The sequence below is a fragment of the Heptranchias perlo genome, chromosome 1 (genome assembly GCF_035084215.1).
Source record: "Heptranchias perlo isolate sHepPer1 chromosome 1, sHepPer1.hap1, whole genome shotgun sequence".
Classification (NCBI taxonomy): Eukaryota; Metazoa; Chordata; class Chondrichthyes; order Hexanchiformes; family Hexanchidae; genus Heptranchias; species Heptranchias perlo.
Window position 1 is genome coordinate 198,021,253 of NC_090325.1, and position 22,103 is coordinate 198,043,355.

General features: G+C 43.9%; 1 protein-coding gene across 1 annotated transcript in view; it reads left to right on the forward strand.

Moving 5' to 3' along the window:
- The window catches only part of LOC137331278 (ADP-ribosylation factor-like protein 9), a 45,388-nt gene that overhangs the window by 18,592 nt on the left and 4,693 nt on the right, over positions 1–22,103 (forward strand). The window contains exons 2-3 of the mRNA XM_067994978.1: positions 9,013–9,181; positions 16,679–16,854. Coding sequence (XP_067851079.1) covers positions 9,013–9,181; positions 16,679–16,854 — 345 coding nt within the window. The remainder of the gene's footprint in view (positions 1–9,012; positions 9,182–16,678; positions 16,855–22,103) is intronic.

Here is a 22,103-nt window from a genome sequence, read left to right on the forward strand (position 1 = left end):
AGTGAGTGTCATCAGGTTATTCATAGCATCAGGGCCGAGCCCAAATGTCCTCTTTCAACATCCAGACAAATGCACTTCCAGGAAGTGTTGTGAGAGGGAGTGAGACCCCTAGCTGTCTTCCATCTCCTTACATGAGCAAATTCAGCATAGAATGGAGATTGAACCTCAAATTTTCATGGGCTGTATGGTTGGCATCACACTGGAAAAATTCACTCATCCAGCAGGTGAGATCAACGGATGACTTCTAATAAAAATGTTAGTGTGTTACAGGTGGTACAAACAAGTGGACAATGGAACAATGTAACTGTGCAATGTGCCTTGATTCTAAAATAGTGGCCGTGACAATGTCAAAGATCAATTTGGATGTTGGCAGAAGCTTCTGTTTGTTTGCTGATCTCAAGCCATCTCTGGCTGTGGGGATTGGAAGAATTTGTGGGTGGAAAGAACTTACAGGTAGTTTTAATGAAGGACTCTATCTGCTTTAAAGGAGATGTTAAAATATCCTTCAGGTGGCTTGGTGACTGTTCCTATAAATCTAATCATAATAAAAGAATTTAAAAACCAGCTGCTGTTAAATCCCATGTTGCCAGTCTAAACAATGCATATGTCATGATATTTGGTTCTTTGTCTCTAAGGTTATAAGCTTCCAAAGGAACTAAACCACACAATTCAAACATAAACAACGCTGTGTGATTGGTTCAGTTATGTGTATGACTGAAAGCTCCCTTTTGAATTGAGTTGTTCGTTACGTAAATCCAAATAGCCCCAGCAATTGTTTCAGGGGCATTTAAATAAGTTGATACCTACAAATCAGAGAAAGCTGGTTTGGAATCATCAAGAGTTAAGTCAGATCAGTGTAGCTCCCACAGTGATAAGAAATATAAGTAGAAATGAATCACTATGTATATAAAATGTTAATTAACATGAATAGTAATTTAGCATAGAGACAGGGCTATAGTGGTCTTTCTGGTCCTATACATTCCCATGTTCCTATTACAAACATTTGTTGTTGTCCTTTCAAAGGGTTAAATAATATAATTTTACTGCAGTTGTATGCATTATGCTATTATTTATTTGCTCCTTCATCTGTTGTGAAATAAATTTGCTTGATCGGTGCTGGGACCACTGCTTTTCTTGATATATAATAATAACTTGGACTTGGGTGCACAGGACAAAATGTTAAAATTTGCAGCTGACATGAAACTTGGAATGAGGAAAATCTTTTTTACACAGTGAGTGGATAAGATCTGGAATGTACTGCCTGAGGAGGTGTTGGAGGCAGATTCAATCATGGCCTTCAAAAGGGAACTGGATACGTACTTGAAAGTAAAAAATTTGCAGGGCTACAGGGATAGGGTGGGGGAGTGGGATAGTGCTGCATTAACCCTAACCCTAACCCTAACCCTAATGCAGTTTGATAGAAGATCTGATTTTGGGATGCTCTGCTGCTTTTCATTTACCATGGAAAGATCCTGTGGAAGAGTAGGATACTTCCAATAGCTACAATAGTTAGCAGAAAGATTTTTCTGTCACGTTATCTTCGGTACATTACCGAGCTTATCAGAGCCAGTGAAGATACCCTCGAGGCCATAGAGTGTTAGCACTCATCTAAAATAAGGAAGCCAAGAAATCTAGAGTGTGAAAGGTAGAAGAGACCCAAAAACATAAGGGAATAGAGTGTCATCATGTGTCTCAAGGACCATGATGACATTACCTCTTTGAGTAGGTAACTTTCACAATATCTTTTTTTTCTTCTTGTTTCTTGCCTCCACTTATTTTATTGCTTTCTCTCGTGTTCCCTATTGCTGATGATTCCTGATCTGTAAACAGCATAGGACGCCTAGACTTGTGCAGTGGCCTATTGTTTAAATTGCTTGGTCAGATTTCTTGCCTGTACTATCTGTTCAAAAACATGCTGCTGTTCTAACCAAGTGAATCCATTGGATAGCTGAATCATTTATCTGGAAGACATCAATCTGGATGTTTCAGTGCACTGCTTTATTTACATGAATGAGAAGGGCAGGTTTCTACCTGTAGGATTTTGTTAGGAACTTTTTAAAAATGTAGATTTAATCTGCAAGCTGAAACTTGCTCCGTGCACAGCCTGTGTATATTTAAAACTTACCAATCTCGTTGCTATGGGCATAGGCCGACAGCTCAAGTGTCCCTAATTTGGCGCTAAGTTGACAATTTCAGCCAAAGAGGCCCTAGCATGGCTGATGCAGAGAATGGAAAAATGTCTCACAGGTGCAATTGAGGATGTTTGTCTATAGTGAAGGTAGAGAAAGCTTTACCTTGTGTCTGAGCTGGGAGTGATTAAAGCTGACACTCAGTGTCCAAAATGGAAAATGTTCCATTCCTCAGCACTATCATCCCACACCATAAGCGCAAGGTTCACAAAAAAGAAGGAAAGTTAAAGTTACATTCTTTTTGACCTGTGCTCCTGGTGGGGTCGTTACGCAATCCCTGACTTTCCAACATATGTTGCTGGCTGGAAGTGTGAAGTCAGACAATGCTCTACATTTTCACTTATGTCAGTATTACAAGAGCACAAGATAATTTCAGATGAGGAAGGCCATTCTGAATCCATCCAGAAGCAGCCGACACTCCTCCCAATCCAGCACCTAATTGTTTCTTAAATGATTCCAGGGTTTTTGTCTCCACTATTCTGGGAGTGCATTCCATATAGGAACATAGGAACAGGAGTAGGCCATTCAGCCCCTCGTGCCTGCTCCGCCATTTGATAAGATCATGGCTGATCTGTGATCTAACTCCATATACCTGCCTTTGGCCCATATCCCTTAATACCTTTGTTTGCCAAAAAGCTATCTATCTCAGATTTAAATTTAGCAATTGAGCTAGTATCAATTGCCGTTTGCGGAAGAGAGTTCCAAACTTCCACCACCCTTTGTGTGTAGAAATGTTTTCTAATCTTGCTCCTGAAAGGTCTGGCTCTAATTTTTAGACTGTGCCCCCTACTTCTAGAATTCCCAACCAGTGGAAATAGTTTCTCTCTATCCACCCTATCCATTCCCCTTAAATTCTTATAAACTTCGATCAGATCACCCCTTAACCTTCGAAACTCCAGAGAATACAACCCCAATTTGTGTAATCTCTCCTCGTAACTTAACCCTTGAAGTCCGGGTATCATTCTAGTAAACCTACGCTGCACTCCCTCCAAGGCCAATATGTCCTTCCAAAGGTGCGGTGCCCAGAACTGCTCACAGTACTCCAGGTGCGGTCTAACCAGGGTTTTGTATAGCTGCAGCATAACTTCTGCCCCCTTGTACTCTAGTCCTCTAGATATAAACGCCAGCATTCCATTAGCCTTATTGATTATTTTCTGCACCTGTTCATGACACTTCAATGATCTATGTACCTGAACCCCTAAGTCCCTTTGGACATCCACTGTTTTTAACTTTTTACCATTTAGAAAGTACCCTGTTCTATCCTTTTTTGATCCAAAGTGGATGACCTCACATTTGTCTACACTTAATTCCATTTGCCACAGTTTTGCCCATTCACCTAATCTATCAATATCACTTTGTAATTTTATGTTCTCATCTACACTGCTTACAATGCCACCAATCTTTGCGTCATCGGCAAACTTAGATATGAGACTTCCTATGCCTTCATCTAAGTCATTAATAAATATTGTGAATAATTGAGGCCCCAAGACAGATCCCTGCGGGACTCCACTAGTCACATCCTGCCAATGTAAGTACCTACCCATTATCCCTACTCTCTGTCGCCTTTCGCTCAGCCAACTTCCTAACTAAGTCTGTACTTTTCCCTCGAGTCCATGGGCTTCTTTCTTAGCTAACAGTAACGTATGTGGGACCTTATCAAATGCCTTCTGGAAGTCCTTATAAATAATTTCCATTGACATTCCCCTGTCCACTACTTTAGTCATCTCTTCAAAAAATTCAATCAGGTTTATCAGGCACAACCTACCTTTCACAAATCCATGCTGGCTCTCTCTGATTAACTGAAAATTCTCGAGGTGTTCAGTCACCCTATCCTTAATTATAGACTCCAGCATTTTCCTCACAACAGATGTTAGGCTAACTGGTCTATAATTCCCTGGTTTCCCTCTCTCTCTCTTCTTAAAAAGCAGAGTGACATGTGCAATTTTCCAATCCAGAGGGACAGTTCCTGAATCTGGAGAACTTTGAAAGATTATAGTTAGGGCATCTGTTGACCATTCTTTGTGTGAAGAAGAATTTATCAGTCCTAAATTTGCCTTTTACTAGTTTCCACCTCTGATCTTGTTGTCCTGCTCTCGCTATTTAATTTAAAGTAATTTTCCAAGTTACCTTTTCCATATCCTTAATTATCTCATATCTCTTTAAGATCAACTTTCAGACACATCCGTTACTGGCTGAAACGTCCTAGTTTCTCTGCTATTTCCACATAATTGAGAAGTGTAACACCAGGGATTAGTCTTGTGGCTTTTCTCTGCACTACCTCCAGTGCTTAAATAGGAATATAGGAACGAGGAGTAGGCCATTCAGCCCCTCGTGCTTGCTCTGCCGTTTGATAAGATCATGGTTGATCTGTGATCTAACTCCATATTCCTGCCTTTGGCCCATATCCCTTAATACCTTTGGTTGCCAAAAAGCTATCTATCTCAGATTTAAATGTAGCAATTGAGCTAGTATCAATTGCCGTTTGCGGAAGAGAGTTCCAAACTTCTACCACCCTTTGTGTGTAGAAATGTTTTCTAATCTCACTCCTGAAAGGTCTGGCTCTAATTCTCGAGGTGTTCAGTCACCCTATCCTTAATTATAGACTCCAGCATTTTCCCCACAACAGATGTTAGGCTAACTGGTCTATAATTCCCTGGTTTCCCTCTCTCTCCTTTCTTAAAAAGCGGAGTGACGTGCAATTTTCCAATCCAGAGGGACAGTTCCTGAATCTAGAGAACTTTGAAAGATTATAGTTAGAGCATCTGCAATGTGCTCACCTACTTCCTTTAAAACCCTGGGATGGAAACCATCTGGTCCTGGGGATTTGTCACTCTTTCGTGCTATTATTTTCTTCATTACTGTTGTTTTACTTATGTTCATTTTATTGAGACCCTGTCCCCGATTCAATATTAGTTTTCTTGGGATTTCCGGCATGCTATCCTCTTTTTCTACTGTAAATACTGACGCAAAGTAATTATTCAACATGTCCGCCATTTCCCCATTGTCAATGACAGTATCCCCACTTTCAGTTTTTAAGGGGCCAACACTGCTCCTGACCACCCTCTTTTTCCTAATATAACTATAAAAGTTCTTCGTATTGGTTTTGGTATACCTTGTAAGTTTCTTTTCATACTCTCTTTTTGTAGCTCTTACTATCTGTTTTGTGACCCTTTGTTGATCTTTGTATCTTTCCCATTCGCCAGGATCTGTATCATTTTTTGACTTTTTGTATGCGCTTTCCTTATGTCTTATACTGTCCCGTACCTCTTTTTTTTGGCAAGTAGAGTTCTTGCCCCTCAGGAGTATAAACCGATTCTGTATCGCGTTAAATGTTTCTTTAAACATTTCCCACTGATCATCAGTCGTTTTACCCATTAACAGATTTGCCCAGTTTACTGTGGACAGTCTCTGTCTCATCCCATTGAAGTCGGCCTTACCCAAGTCTAGAATCTTAGCAGCTGATTCACTTTTTTTCCCTTTCAAACACTACCTTGAACTCAATCATGTTATGATCGCTATTGGATAGATGTTCACGCACAGTCAAACTGTTAACTAAATCTGGTTCATTACTCATTACTAAATCCAGAATGGCATGCTCCCTTGTTGCCTCTCGGACATACTGCTGTAGAAAACTATCCCGGACACACTCAAGAAATCCACTACCTTTCTGACAGTTGCAAGTCTGCTTTTCCCAATCTACGTGAAGGTTAAAGTCCCCCATTAAGACCACTATGCCTTTCTTACACGCTTGTCTAATCTCTGCATTTATACAATCCAGCACTTCAGAGCTGCTGCCAGGGGTCCTATACACAACACCCATTATAGTCCTAGATCCTTTCCTATTTCTCAATTCAACCCATAAGGTCTCTGTTGGCTGCTTACCCCTCGTTATATCCCCCTTTATCATTGAAGTGGTTTCATCTCTAATCACTAAGGCTACTCCTCCCCCTCTTCCATTTTCCCTATCTCTCCTGTAGACCTTATAACCTGGTATATTTAGTTCCCAATCTTGACCATCCTGCAGCCATGTCTCAGTAATAGCTAACATGTCATACCCTCCAATTTGAATTTGAACCTGTCGTTCAGTTAATTTATTCCTTATACTCCGTGCGTTTGTATATAGAACTCTTCGTTGCACCACACACCCCAGCCTGACCTTCAGCTTTGATGCTGGGTTAATTGCCTTACGCCTTCTAGTTTTCACTTTATCTGTAGTGCCTAAAGTACACTTTCTTTCTGCTGCTCTACGCTTTTCCCTTTTACTTGTTCTTGAACAACTGTTTGTACTATTTGTATTGTAAATTTCCCCTGGGTCTTCCCCTCTCTTGCTGCTCTCAACTTTACTCCTTTCTGTCTCCCCGCTCAGGTTCCCATCCCCCTCCCACTCTAGTTTAAACCTTCCCCAACAGCACTAGCAAACACCCCCGCAAGGACATTGGTCCCGGTCCTGCTCGGGTGTAACCCGTCACGCTTGTACCGGTCCCACCTTCCCCAGAACCGGTCCCAATGTCCCAGGAATCTAAATCCCTCCCTCCTACACCATCCCTGCAGCCACGCATTCATCCGGTCTATTCTCCTGTTCCTATACTCACTAGCACGTGGCACTGGTAGTAATCCTGAGATCACTACCTTTGAGGTCCTGCTTTTTAATTTATCTCCTAACTCCTTAAATTCACCTTGCAGGACCTCATCCCTTTTTTATCTATGTCATTGGTACCAACATGGACCATGACTACTGGATGTTCACCCTCCCCCTCCAGAATGCCCTGCAGCCGCTCCGTGACATCCTTGACCCTAGCACCAGGGAGGCAACGTACCATCCTGGAGTCACGTTTGCGGCCGCAGAAACACCTATCTGTTCCCCTTACAATGGAATCCCCTATCACTATAGCCCTGCCACTCTTCTTCCTCCCCTCCTGTGCAGCAGAGCCACCTGTGGTGCAACGAACTTGGCTCTTGCTACTTTCCCCTGATAAGCCATCTCCCCCAACAGTATCCAAAGCGGTATATCTTTTTGAGAGGGAGATGGCCCCAGGGGACTCCTGCTCTACCTGCCTCGTCCTTTTACTCTGCCTGGCGGTCACCCGTTTCCTTTCTGACTGCGTAATCTTTACCTGCGGTGTGACCACCTCACTGAACATGCTATCCACGATAGTCTCAGCATCGCGGATTCCACAGTGAATCCACCCGCAGCTCCAGCTCCGAAATACGGTTAGCCAGTAGCTGCAGCTGGACACACTTCCTGCACACATGGTCGCCAGGGACACTGGTAGTGTCCATGACTTCCCACATAGTGCAGGAGGAGCATATCACGGGTGTGAGCTGTGCTGCCATGACTTGCCTTAGATTTACACTGCCTCTCAGACTCTCCTCACGCTCTCGGACTCTCCTTTTATACTGTGCTCACCTCTCGGACTCTCCTGCCTCACCTGTGACGTCGCACAGTAGTTTTCTCTTGTTGCAGGTCTGCTGCTGCTTTTATCCCCACTCTCCGTCTTCTGACGCTCAGGTCCACTGCCGCTCTGCGGAAAAAGTTAGGAAAAGCAAGGAAAAGTAGCACCTCCTTCCCGCACTTCACCAAACTCCCACACTCACCAAACTCTCAGCTGTGCTCCGTTGCACTCAGTGCTGGTTGCACTACAGGCCCCTGTATTTCTTCTGTTTTTTGACTCCTTTTTTTCTCAATGAGCAGAAGTCGACGCAATACTCAAAGTGTGGTCTATACAGTTTGATCATGACTTCCTCAGACTTGTTTTAACTATGCAATTCAACATTCTATTGGCTTTATTGATTGCTGCTGTGCATTGGTTGCACATATTTAGTGTCAAGTCTACTAAGACTCCTAGTTCTCCTTCAACTTCATTCTTACCTATTTTTCTTTCCTATGTGCAGTACTTTGCATTTGTCTGCATTAAACAGCATCGGCCATTGTTCTACACACATACTTATTTGGTCCAGTTCATTCCGTAATTTTTGAGCTGCTTCCGCTGATCCCAACTCCCACCCGCCCCACTCTCCAGCCCCACCCCTTCTGTTCTCACCTCCCCCCCCCCCCCCTTCCTAGTTTGGTATCATCTCCAATTTTGGATTGAATTTCTGAGTCCAGATTATTCATGTTAATGAGAAACAGTGGTGATCCCAAAACAAGTACTGCGACTCCCCACTCAGTACTCCCCCCACCCCACCCAACTCCTCTAACAAGTCCCTGTTATATTCTAACCTCAGCATATAGAGGTAATCTTTAAGTTTACTCCTAATAATCGATTCCATTATTTTACATGGAATGAAGGTGGGATTAATAGGTCTGTCGTTGCATGTTTTGTCGCCCTTTCTTAATATGGGCACCACATTGGTCTGTTTCCAATCTACTGGTATCTATCTACCCAGTGCTTGGTCGTAACTAGCTTACTGGTTTCAAAGATAAAACAAAACTATTTTGTCAACCTGAGTACTTGTGTCACTGTTTACCAATTTAAGCAGGAGTAAGAGGCTTAAAACTGAAAAACTGATGTCAGTAACTGGGAACCGGTGAACACATCATTCTTGAGGGAAAAAAGCTTTAATAGAAATTGCTCAAAGAGGATTATGGTCATGTGGTAGAGGGAGCTTCATACTTTATTCAATTATGTTAGATCTGACCTGGGCACAAGTTGTAGTGGACTTTTTTATACACTCATCTTGACCTGACAATACACACAGAATATTCCTCTGGAAGTGGCTATGACAGAAATTCTCTTTGTGACTTCTGAAATATTTTGCAAAAGACCAAGTTAACCTTTTGCTGTTTGTCTCAAATAATTTAAACTTTTATTTTTTTTAAAAGGATGAGGAAAACGTGAAACAAATTCTTGTAGTTGGACTTGATGGTGCAGGGAAGACTAGTGTGCTGCACAGTCTGTCCACCAGCACAGTGAAAAGGAGCCATGGACCCACAAAGATGTTTAACAGTGTGAGCGTTAAGACTGAAGAAGCTGAGATAGAATTTCTAGAGAGTAAGTTAAAATGTTAGCTGATTAAAACCTCTAGATGTAGAGAATACTCTATGGGTAACTTTTGAGAGGGAAAAGGATGATTAACACGTAAAGAGACACCACTCCATACTGAAGGTCTTCATACATGGGTAGGTCTTGTTTCTTATTACTAGTCAATCTCCTATGATCTTGCTCATGATTAGTGAGAGGAAATGGTAGGGCAGTTACCCAGGTACAAAGTTCAGGAAAAAGGGGTAGAGACTCAGATCACCAGCTCTCTGTTCCTTTTAACATTGCCCCAGAATTTCCAGGGCTCTCCTTGGGAGGGGGAGATGGAGCTTGCCCTGCTCCCGCCATTGAAATGAGGCCTGACGGGGTAGTCCCGGTCTCAAGCTTCATTCTCCACGTGGGTCCCTGGGCAGGCCAAAGACTCAAAGGTAGACACCACCGCCCCCCCCAGGAACTTCCGATGGAATTGGAATCTTCTGGAGTTTTTTGAGGATGTAACTAGTAGAATAGATAGGGGAGAACCAGTGGATGTGGTGTACTTGGATTTTCAGAAGGCTTTTGATAAGATCCCACACAAGAGGTTGGTGTGCAAAATTAAAGCACATGGGATTGGGGGGAATATACTGGCAATGGATTAAGAATTGGTTGACAGACAGGAAACAGAGAGTAGGAATAAACGGGTCTTTTTCCGGGTGGCAGGCAGTGACTAGTGGGGTACCGCAGGGATCAGTGCTTGGGCCCCAGCTATTCACAATATATATCAATGATTTGGATGAGGGAACTAAATGTAACATTTCCAAGTTTGTAGATGACACAAAGCTGGGGTGCAATGTGAGCTGCAAAGAGGCTCCAATGTGATTTAGACAAGTTGGGTGAGTGGGCAAGAACCATGGCAGATGCAGTATAACGTGGATAAATGTGAGGTTATCCATTTTGGTTGTAAAAACAGAAAGGCAGATTATTATCTGAATGGTGATAGATTGGGAAAAGGGGAGGTGCAATGACACCTGAGTGTCCTTGTACACCAGTCACTGAAAGAGAGCATTCAATGCAGCATGCAATTAGGAAGGCGAATGGTATGTTGGCCTTCATTGCAAGAGAATTTGAGTACAGGAGCAAGGATGTCTTACTGCAGTTATACAGGGCCTTGGTGAGACCACATCTGGAGTATTGTGTGCAGTTTTGGTCTCCTTATCTGAGGAAGGATGTTCTTGCCATGGAGGGAGTGCAACAAAGGTTTACCAGACTGATTCCTGGATGGCAGGACTGACGTATGAGGAAAGATTGGTTCGACTAGGCCTATATTCACTAGAGCTTAGAAGAATGAGAGTTGATCTCATCAAAACACATAAAATTCCAACAGGACTAGACAGACTAGATGCAGGGAGGATGTTCCCGATGGCTAGGGAGTCCAGAACCAGAGGTATGCCATTTAGAACCGAGATGAGGAGAAATTTCTTCACTCAGAGGGTGGTGAACCTGTGGAATTCTCTACCACAGAAGGCAGTGGAGGCCAAGTCATTAGATGTATTCAAGAGACTTCTTATAGAAGTCTATAAAATAAAGAGGGGCATAGATAAGGTAGATAGTCAAAATCTTTTCCCAAAGGTAGAGGAGTCTATAACGAGGGGGCATAGATTTAAGGTGAGAGGGGAGAGATACAAAAGGGTCCAGAGGGGCAATTTTTTCACTCAAAGGGTGGTGAGTGTCTGGAACGAGCTGCCAGGGGCAGTAGTAGAGGCGGGTACAATTTTGTCTTTTAAAAAGCATTTGGACAGCTACATGGGTAAGATGGGTATAGAGGGATATGGGACTAGCTTAGTGGTATAAACTGGGCGACATGGACATGTTGGGCCGAAGGGCCTGTTTCCATGTTGTAAACTTCTATGATTCTATGATTCTATAGATATATTTCTTAATGCTAAAGGGATCAAGGGATATGGGGAAAAAGCGGGAACAGGGTACTGAGTTAGACGATCAGCCATGATCGTTTTGAATGGCGGAGCAGGCCCGAACGGACGAATGGCCTACTCTTGCTCCTATTTTCTATGTTTCTATATTTTCTGTTGTAAGCATAGAGAGGATATTCCTATTTATCTTGGTTACGGTTAGAAAGTTCCAATGTCCCAGACTCCACATGTAATTACAGGCTGTGCTCGTGTGCCTGCTTCTTCCTCTAAGTGGTTAATCCTGGAACTACTATTTTATCTCAGTCATTTGGCTGTAGCTATAACAATTTAATCTAATTGCTACAAATGAGTTTCAACCAAAATTATCAGTGTTGGAAATGCTGCATTATAGAATCATAGAATCATAGAAGTTACAACATGGAAACAGGCCCTTCGGCCCAACATGTCCATGTCGCCCAGTTTATACCACTAAGCTAGTCCCAATTTCCTGCACTTGGCCCATATCCCTCTATACCCATCTTTCCCATGTAACTGTCCAAATGCTTTTTAAAAGACAAAATTGTACCCGCCTCTACTACTGCCTCTGGCAGCTCGTTCCAGACACTCACCACCCTTTGAGTGAAAAAATTGCCCCTCTGGACCCTTTTGTATCTCTCCCCTCTCACCTTAAATCTATGCCCCCTCGTTATAGACTCCCCTACCTTTGGGAAAAGATTTTGACTCTCTACCTTATCTATGCCCCTCATTATTTTATAGACTTCTATAAGATCACCCCTTAACCTCCTACTCTCCAGGGAAAAAAGTCCCAGTCTGTCTAACCTCTCCCTATAAGTCAAACTATCAAGTCCCGGTAGCATCCTAGTAAATCTTTTCTGCACTCTTTCTAGTTTAATAATATCCTTTCTATAATAGGGTGACCAGAACTGTACACAGTACTCCAAGTGTGGCCTCACCAATGCCCTGTACAACTTCAACAAGACATCCCAACTCCTGCATTCAATGTTCTGACCAATGAAACCAAGCATGCCGAATGCCTTCTTCACCACCCTATCCACCTGTGACTCCACTTTCAAGGAGCTATGAACCTGTACTCCTAGATCTCTTTGTTCTATAACTCTCCCCAACGCCCTACCATTAACGGAGTAGGTCCTGGCCCGATTCGATCTACCAAAATGCATCACCTCACATTTATCTAAATTAAACTCCATCTGCCATTCATCGGCCCACTGGCCCAATTTATCAAGATCCCGTTGCAATCCTAGATAACCTTCTTCACTGTCCACAATGCCACCAATCTTGGTGTCATCTGCAAACTTACTAACCATGCCTCCTAAATTCTCATCCAAATCATTAATATAAATAACAAATAACAGCGGACCCATCACCGATCCCTGAGGCACACCGCTGGACACAGGCATCCAGTTTGAAAAACAACCCTCTACAACCACCCTCTGTCTTCTGTCGTCAAGCCAATTTTGTATCCAATTGGCTACCATGAGATTTAACCTTATGTAACAACCTACCATGCGGTACCTTGTCAAAGGCTTTGCTGAAGTCCATGTAGACCACGTCTACTGCACAGCCCTCATCTATCTTCTTGGTTACCCCTTCAAAAAACTCAATCAAATTCGTGAGACATGATTTTCCTCTCACAAAACCATGCTGACTGTTCCTAATTAGTCCCTGCCTCTCCAAATGCCTGTAGATCCTGTCCCTCAGAATACCCTCGAACAACTTACCCACTACAGATGTCAGGCTCACTGGTCTGTAGTTCCCAGGCTTTTCCCTGCCGCCCTTCTTAAACAAAGGCACAACATTTGCTACCCTCCAATCTTCAGGCACCTCACCTGTAGCGGTGGATGATTCAAATATCTCTGCTAGGGGACCCGCAATTTCCTCCCTAACCTCCCATAACATCCTGGGATACATTTCATCAGGTCCCGGAGATTTATCTACCTTGATGCGCGTTAAGACTTCCAGCACCTCCCGCTCTGTAATATGTATACTCCTCAAGACATCACTATTTATTTCCCCAAGTTCCCTAACATCCATGCCTTTCTCAACCGTAAATACCGATGTGAAATATTCATTCAGGATCTCACCCATCTCTTGTGGTTCCGCACATAGATGACCTTGTTGATCCTTAAGAGGCCCTACTCTCTCCCTAGTTACTCTTTTGCCCTTTATGTATTTGTAGAAGCTCTTTGGATTCTCCTTTGCCTTATCTGCCAAAGCAATCTCATGTCCCCTTTTTGCCCTCCTGATTTCTCTCTTAACTCTACTCCGGCAATCTCTATACTCTTCAAGGGATCCACTTGATCCCAGCTGCCTATGCATGTCATATGCCTCCTTCTTCTTTTTGACTAGGGCCTCAATCTCCCGAGTCATCCAAGGTTCCCTACTTCTACCAGCCTTGCCCTTCACTTTATAAGGAATGTGCTTACCCTGAATCCTGGTTAACACACTTTTGAAAGCCTCCCACTTACCAGACGTCCCTTTGCCTGCCAACAGACTCTCCCAATCAACTTCTGAAAGTTCCTGTCTAATACCATCAAAATTGGCCTTTCCCCAATTTAGAATTTTAACTTTTGGGCCAGACCTATCCTTCTCCATAGCTATCTTAAAACTAATGGAATTATGATCACTGGTCCCAAAGTGATCCCTCACTAACACTTCTGTCACCTGCCCCTCCTTATTTCCCAAGAGGAGGTCAAGTTTTGCCCCCTCTCTAGTCGGGCCATCCACATACTGAATGAGAAATTCCTCCTGAATACACTCAACAAATTTCCCTCCATCCAAGCCCCTAATGCTATGGCTGTCCCAGTCAATGTTGGGAAAGTTAAAGTCCCCTACTATTACCACCCTATTTTTCTTGCAGCTGTCTGTAATCTCCTTACATATTTGCTCCTCAATTTCCCGTTGACTATTTGGGGGTCTGTAGTACAATCCTATCAAAGTGATCTCTCCCTTCTTATTTTTCAGTTCTACCCATATAGACTCAGTGGGCGAACCCTCGGATATATCCCCTCTCACTACTGCCGTGATGTTCTCCCTAATCAAGAACGCAACTCCCCCTCCTCTCTTACCTCCTGCTCTATCTTTCCTATAGCATCTGTACCCTGGAACATTGAGCTGCCAGTCCTGCCCCTCCCTTAGCCATGTTTCAGTAATAGCTATAACATCCCAGTCCCATGTACCCATCCATGCCCTGAGTTCATCTGCCTTGCCCATCAGACTTCTTGCATTGAAATAAATGCAGTTTAATCTAGACTTCCCTGGTCTTTGCCCTGCTTTCTCAGACCATCTGTCCGGTCATGTTCTGTACACTCTCCGTTTCTGTCACCACTTTATTTCCCACTGACTTCCTGCATCGGTTCCCATCCCCCTGCCATATTAGTTTAAACCCTCCCCAACAGCACTGGCAAACACTCCCCCTAGGACATTGGTTCCAGTCCTGCCCAGATGCAGACCGTCCAATTTGTACTGGTCCCACCTCCCCCAGAACCGGTTCCAATGTCCCAGGAATTTGAATCCCTCCCTCTTGCACCATCTCTCAAGCCACGTATTCATCCTAGCTGTCCTGTCATTCCTACTCTGACTAGCCCGTGGCACTGGTAGCAATCCTGAGATTACTACCCTTGAGGTCCTACTCTTTAGTTTAACTCCTAACTCCCTAAATTCAGCTTGTAGGACCTCATCCTGTTTTTTACCTATATCGTTGGTGCCTATATGCACCACGACAACTGGCTGTTCACCCTCCCCCTCCAGAATGTCCTGCAGCCGCTCCGAGACATCCTTGACCCTTGCACCAGGGAGGCAACATACCATCCTGGAGTCTCGGTTGCGTCCGCAGAAACGCCTGTCTATTCCCCTTACAATCGAGTCCCCTATCACTATAGCTCTGCCACTCTTTTTCCTGCCCTCCTGTGCAGCAGAGCCAGCCACGGTGCCATGAACCTGGCCACTGCCACCTTCCCCTGGTGAGCCATCTCCCCCAACAGTATCCAAAACGGTATACCTGTTTTGGAGGGAGATGACCGCAGGGGACCCCTGCACTGCCTTCCTACTCTTCCTCTGTCTGTTGGTCACCCATTCACTATCTCCCTCAGTAATTTTTATCTGCGGTGTGACCAACTCACTGAACATGCTATCCACGACTTTCTCAGCATTGCGGATGCTCCAAAGTGAGTCCATCCGCAGCTCCAGAGCCGTCAAGCGGTCAAACAATAGCTGCAGCTGGACACACTTCCCGCAGGTGAAGGAATCAGGGATACAGGAAGGATCCCTGAATTCCCACATCCTACAAGAGGAACATGACACGGCTGTGGGATCTCCTGCCATGACTTAACCCTTAAGTTAGCTTAACAACAACTACAATGTCAAGAGAAAAAAAAGGAAAGAAAAACTACTTACCACTCCCTTTAAGGAGTTTACTCCTTTAAATTGTTCTTAATTTAGAGAATGTTAACTACACTAGGGACCTTGATTCACTAAAAAATAAACACTACTTCCTATGTGTTTATAACAGTGCCTACTAACATTAGACATAGTTACCTATTGAATTTCTATTGACACCAGTTGCTAAAATAAGATAATGTTTTAAACACATTAATGCCAACATTTAAAAAGCTGATATTTTGTAACAACCAGTCAAAGAACTATTGCTGAGTGAGATAAAATAGCAGGTCCAGGATTCGTCTCTCCCCTGCTCCATGATCTCAGGCTGTATCTGGATCTGAAACTGTTTTTCCCTTGTTTGTGACACCTAACCATGGACACAGTCACACAGGAGGCTGGGGATGGTGAAATGGTGGGACAGTTTGAGAGTAATGAAAGCCAATCATTATAACCATTTTATTTGCTGTTTGTTTATTTTTGGTTTATTTAAATGCACATGACAGAGTTGTTGAAGCTAATAATCCAGGAATGATGTGCAGCACAGTGAGGAGAGGGACTAGGTCAATAAAGCTGTAAGAAAAGAATATGGGGTTCTAGGTTTTACTAATAGGGACAAAAAGGTAATGCTAAATCTGTATAAATAATTGGTAATGCCACAGTTAGAATATTGTCTAATTTTGGATGCCTTACTTTAGGGAGGATGTCAAGGCCATGTTGAGGGTACAGAGATTCACTAGAATGATACACGACGAGAGGCTTCAGTTATAAGGAGGAACTAGAGAAACTGGGGCTCTTTTCATTAAAATAAACGAGGTTAAGAGGAAATCTTTGGACAAAATTGTGAGGGTTATAGATAGCGTAAATAGGGAACATCTATTACTGCTGGTCAGTAAACTAGGTGAAATTTAAGATCATCAACAAAAGAAGAGGTTAGGAAAATTGTTTTTAATATAGAGGATAGATGAAATCCCCAACCAAAAACAGCAATGGAAGCAGATTCCATAACAGCTTTTAAAAAAGAAGTGGATAAATACTTGAAAAACTAAAATTTAAAGGGATATGGGAAAAGCACAAGGGAATGAGACTAAGTGGATATTTCTTTCAGAGAGCCAGCACAAGCACGATGGTCCAAATGATCATCTTCGGTACAGTAATTTTCCCACTGATTCTGTTGTATCATCTGTTGTGTTTTATCTTGAAGTTGGCGGTGGTGAATCTTTGCGTCAATGTTGGTCCTCTCATCTACCTGGGTCACAGGCTCTGGTTTACGTGGTGGATTCAGCAGACCATATTCGGATGCCAACTGCAAAAAAGGAGCTTCACCAACTGGTCCAAAGAGATGCAACACTTCCTGTTGTTGTTTTAGCCAACAAGCAGGTATGTGCCTCATCAGGGTTCACAAAAAACCGGTAAACTTGAATTCCGGTATTTTCCACAGGTATGTTATATGGACCGTACTTGGTTACTGTGTTATGCACCTACATGTAGCACTATTTCTACTGCACGATTGTCCAAACTGCAGCCTATGGACCACATGCAGCCCCCTTGCCTGACAGCTAAGCGATTCCACAACCAACGGATCAGATCAAAGCTCTGCAGTCCAGCCACATCCAGTCGTGAATGGTCGTGGACAATTAAACAACTAACGGGAAGAGGAGGCTCTGCAAACATCCCCATCCTCAATGATGGCGGAGTCCAGCACGTGAGTACAAAAGACAAGGCTGAAGCGTTTGCAACCATCTTCAGCCAGAAGTGCCGAGTGGATCATCCATCTCGACCTCATCCCGATATCCCCACCATCATAGAAGCCAATCTTTAGCCAATTCGATTCACTCCACGTGATATCAAGAAACGGCTGAGTGCACTGGATACAGCAAAGGCTATGGGCCCCGACAACATCCCAGCTGTAGTGCTGAAGTCTTGTGCTCCAGAACTATCTGCGCCTCTAGCCAAGCTGTTCCAGTACAGCTACAACACTGGCATCTACCCGACAATGTGGAAAATTGCCCAGGTATGTCCTGTCCACAAAAAGCAGGACAAATCCAATCCGGCCAATTACCGCCCCATCAGTCTCCTCTCAATCATCAGCAAAGTGATGGAAGGTGTCGTCGACAGTGCTATCAAGCGGCACTTAATCACCAATAACCTGCTCACCGATGCTCAGTTTGGGTTCCGCCAGGACCACTCGGCTCAAGACCTCATTACAGCCTTGGTCCAAACATGGACAAAAGAGCTGAATTCCAGAGTTGAGGTGAGAGGGACTGCCCTTGACATCAAGGCAGCATTTGACAGAGTGTGGCACCAAGGAGCCCGAGTAAAATTGAAGTTAATGGGAATCAGGGGGAAAACTCTCCAGTGGCTGGAGTCGTACCTAGCACAAAGGAAGATGGTAGTGGTTGTTGGAGGCCAATCATCTCAGCCCCAGGACATTGCTGCAGGAGTTCCTCAGGGCAGTGTCCCAGGCCCAACTATCTTCAGCTGCTTCATCAATGACCTTCCCTCCATCATAAGGTCAGAAATGGGGATGTTCGCTGATGATTGCACAGTGTTCAGTTCCATTCGCAACCCCTCAAATAATGAAGCAGTCTGAGCCCGCATGCAGCAAGACCTGGACAACATCCAGGCTTGGGCTCATAAGTGGCAAGTAACATTCGCACCAGATAAGTGCCAGGCAATGACCATCTCCAACAAGAGAGAGTCTAACCACCTCCCCTTGACATTCAATGGCATTACCATCGCCGAATCCCCCACCATCAACATCCTGGGGGTCACCATTGACCAGAAACTTAACTGGACCAGCCATATAAATACTGTGGCTACGAGAACAGGTCAGAGGCTGGGAATTCTGCGGCGAGTGACTCCCCTCCTGACTCCCCAAAGCCTTTCCACCATCTACAAGGCACAAGTCAGGAGTGTGATGGAATACTCTCCACTTGCCTGGATGAGTGCAGCTCCGACAACACTCAAGAAAGGAACATAGGAACAGGAGTAGGCCATTCAGCCCCTCGTGCCTGCTCCGCCATTTGATAAGATCATGGCTGATCTGTGATCTAACTCCATATACCTGCCTTTGGCCCATATCCCTTAATACCTTTGGTTGCCAAAAAGCTATCTATATCACATTTAAATTTAGCAATTGAGCTAGTATCAATTGCCGTTTGCGGAAGAGAGTTCCAAAGTTCTACCACCCTTTGTGTGTAGAAATGTTTTCTAATCTCACTCCTGAAAGGTCTGGCTCTAATTTTTAGACTGTGCCCCCTACTTCTAGAATCCCCAACCAGCGCAAATAGTTTCTCTCTATCCACCCTATCCGTTCCCCTTAATATCTTATAAACTTCGATCAGATCACCCCTGAACCTTCTAAACTCTAGAGAATACAACCCCAATTTGTGTAATCTCTCCTCGTAACCGGGTATCATTCTAGTGAACCTACGCTGCACTCCCTCCAAGGCCAATATGTCCTTCCGAAGGTGCGGTGCCCAAAACTGCTCTCAGTATTCCAGGTGCGGTCTAACCAGGGTTTTGTATAGCTGCAGCATAATTTCTGCCCCCTTGTACTCTAGTCCTCTAGATATAAACGCCAGCATTCCATTAGCCTTATTGATTATTTTCTGAACCTGTTCATGACACTTCAATGATCGATGTACCTGAACCCCTACGTCCCTTTGGACATCCACTGTTTTTAACTTTTTACCATTTAGAAAGTACCTTGTTCTATCCTTTTTTGATCCAAAGTGGATGATCTCACATTTGTCTACATTGAATTCCATTTGCCACAGTTTTGCCCATTCACCTAATCTATCAATATCACTTTGTAATTTTATGTTTTCATCTACACTGCTTACAATGCCACCAATCTTTGTGTCATCAGCAAACTTAGATATGAGACTTTCTATGCCTTCATCTGAGTCGTTAATAAATATTGTGAATAATTGAGGCCCCAAGACAGATCCCTGCGGGACTCCACAAGTCACATCCTGCCAATGTGAATACTTACCCATTATCCCTACTCTCTGTCGCCTTTCGCTCAGCCAACTTCCTAACTAAGTCCGTACTTTTCCCTTGAGTCCATGGGCTTCTTTCTTAGCTAACAGTCACGTATGTGGGACCTTATCAAATGCCTTCTGGAAGTCCATATAAATAACATCCATTGACATTCCCCTGTCCACTACTTTATTCACCTCTTCAAAAAATTCAATCAGGTTTGTCAGGCACGACCTACCTTTCACAAATCCATGCTGGCTCTCCCTGATTAACTGGAAATTCTCGAGGTGTTCAGTCACCCTATCCTTAATTATAGACTCCAGCAATTTCCCCACAACAGATGTTAGGCTAACTGGTCTATAATTCCCCGGTTTCCCTCTCTCTCCTTTCTTAAAAAGCGGAGTGACATGTGCAATTTTCCAATCTAGAGAACTTTGAAAGATTATAGTTAGGGCATCTGCAATCTGCTCACCTACTTCCTTTAAAACCCTGGGATGGAAACCGTCTGGTCCTGGGGATTTGTGACTCTTTAGTGCTATTATTTTCTTCATTACTGTTGCTTTACTTTTGTTAATTTTATCGAGTCTCTGTCCCCGATTCAATATTAGCTCGACACCATCCAAGATAAAACAGCCCACTTGATTGGCACCCCATCCCCCACCCTAAACATTCACTCCCTTCATCACCGGCGCACTGTGGCTGCAGTGTGTACCATCCACAGGATGCACTGCAGCAACTCGCCAAGGCTTCTTTGACAGCACCTCCCAAACCCACGACCTCTACCACCTAGAAGGACAAGAGCAGCAGGCACATGAGAACAACACCACCTGCACGTTCCCCTCCAAGTCACACACCATCCCGACTTGGAAATATATCACCGTTCCTTCATCGTCGCTGGGTCAAATCCTGAAAGTCCAAGCCCCTCCCCAACAGCACTGTGGGAGAACCTTCACCGCACGGACTGCAGCGGTTCAAGAAGGCGGCTCACCACCACCTTCTCAAGGGCAATTAGGGATGGGCAATAAATGCCGGCCTCGCCAGCGATGCCCACATCCCATGAACAAATTTTTTTAAAAACCTACCCCTCGAAGCCCATGCAGTCTTTGGTAATATGTCCTGTTGGAATTTTGTGGGCCTAGAGGTTTGGAAAGGGCTGTTCTTAATGCTGTTTGTCTAATTGGTGGATCAAAATCTGTCAATTTGAGATATATGCAAATGAATGGATAGATGGATTTAAACTCCTTTGAGCAGATTTTCCTGTATTCACTGTGCCCAGACAATCCAATATGCCCAGGTGCAAGACCATAAAAATCTACCCCTAATAGGCGGCTCACAAGGCTTCATGGGATTGACCAAAAAGCCTGGACATGTCTGGCCTACTGTGTTGCTGCTTGGCTACTGTTAAGTAAGCACAGACATAAACTATCTTCAACTATCCTAATATAGACTGGGATAACAATAATAATATAAGGGGCACAGAGGCGGAGGAATTTTTGAAATGTGTTCAGGATGACTTTCTTAACCAGTGCGTTTGCGGCCCAAGAGGAAGGACGCAGTGCTGGACTTTGTTCTCAGGAATGAGGCGGGCCAAGTGGAGCAAGTGTCATGGGAGAGCATAGTTCGGGTACAGTCTCGGCACATTCCCATGAGGCAGAAAGTAGGGCAACTAAAGCCAGAGCTCCCTGGATGACAAAAGAGATAGTGAGTAAGATGAAACGGAAAAAAGGGGCTTATGACAGATGTCAGGTTGATAACACAAGTGAGAACCAGGCAGAATATAGAAAGTTCAGAGGGGAATTGAAAAAGGAAATAAGAGGGACAAAGAGAATATGAGAATAGCCAACATAAAAGGGAATCCAAAATACTTCTACAGGCATGTAAACAGTAAACAGGTAGTAAGAGGATGGGTGGGGCCAATTATGAACCATAAAGGAGATCTACTCATGGAGGCAGAGGGGATGGCTGAGGTATTAAATGAGTACTTTGCTTCTGTCTTTACCAAGGAAGAAGATGCTGCCATAGCCTCAGTAAAGGAAGATATAGTTGAGATACTGGATGTGCTAAAAATTGATAAAGAAGAGGTACTTGAAAGTCTAGCTGTACTTAAAGTAGATAAGTCACCCGGTCTGGATGGGATGCCTCCTAGGTTGCTGAGGGAAGTAAGGGTGGAAATTACGGAGGTACTGGCCATAATCTTCCAAATATCCGTAGATACAAGGGTGGTGCCAGAGGACTGGAGAATTGCAAATGTTACACCCTTGTTCAAAAATGGGTGTAAGGATAAACACAGCAACTATAGGCCAGTCAATTTAACCTCAGTGGTGGGGAAATTTTTAGAAACGATAATCTGGGACAGAATTAACAATCACTTGGACGAGGGTGGATTGATTAGGGAAAGCCAGCATGGATTTGTTAAAGGCAAATTGTGTTTAACTAACCTGATGGAGTTTTTTGATGAGGTAACAGAGAGGGTAGATGAGGGCAATGCAGTTGATGTGGTGTATATGGACTTTCAAAAGGCGTTTGATAAAGTGCTGCACGGTAGGCTTATCATCAAGATTGTGGCCCATGGAATAAAGGGGGCAGTAGCAACATGGATACAGAATTGGCTAAATGACAGGAAACACAGGGTAATGGTGAAC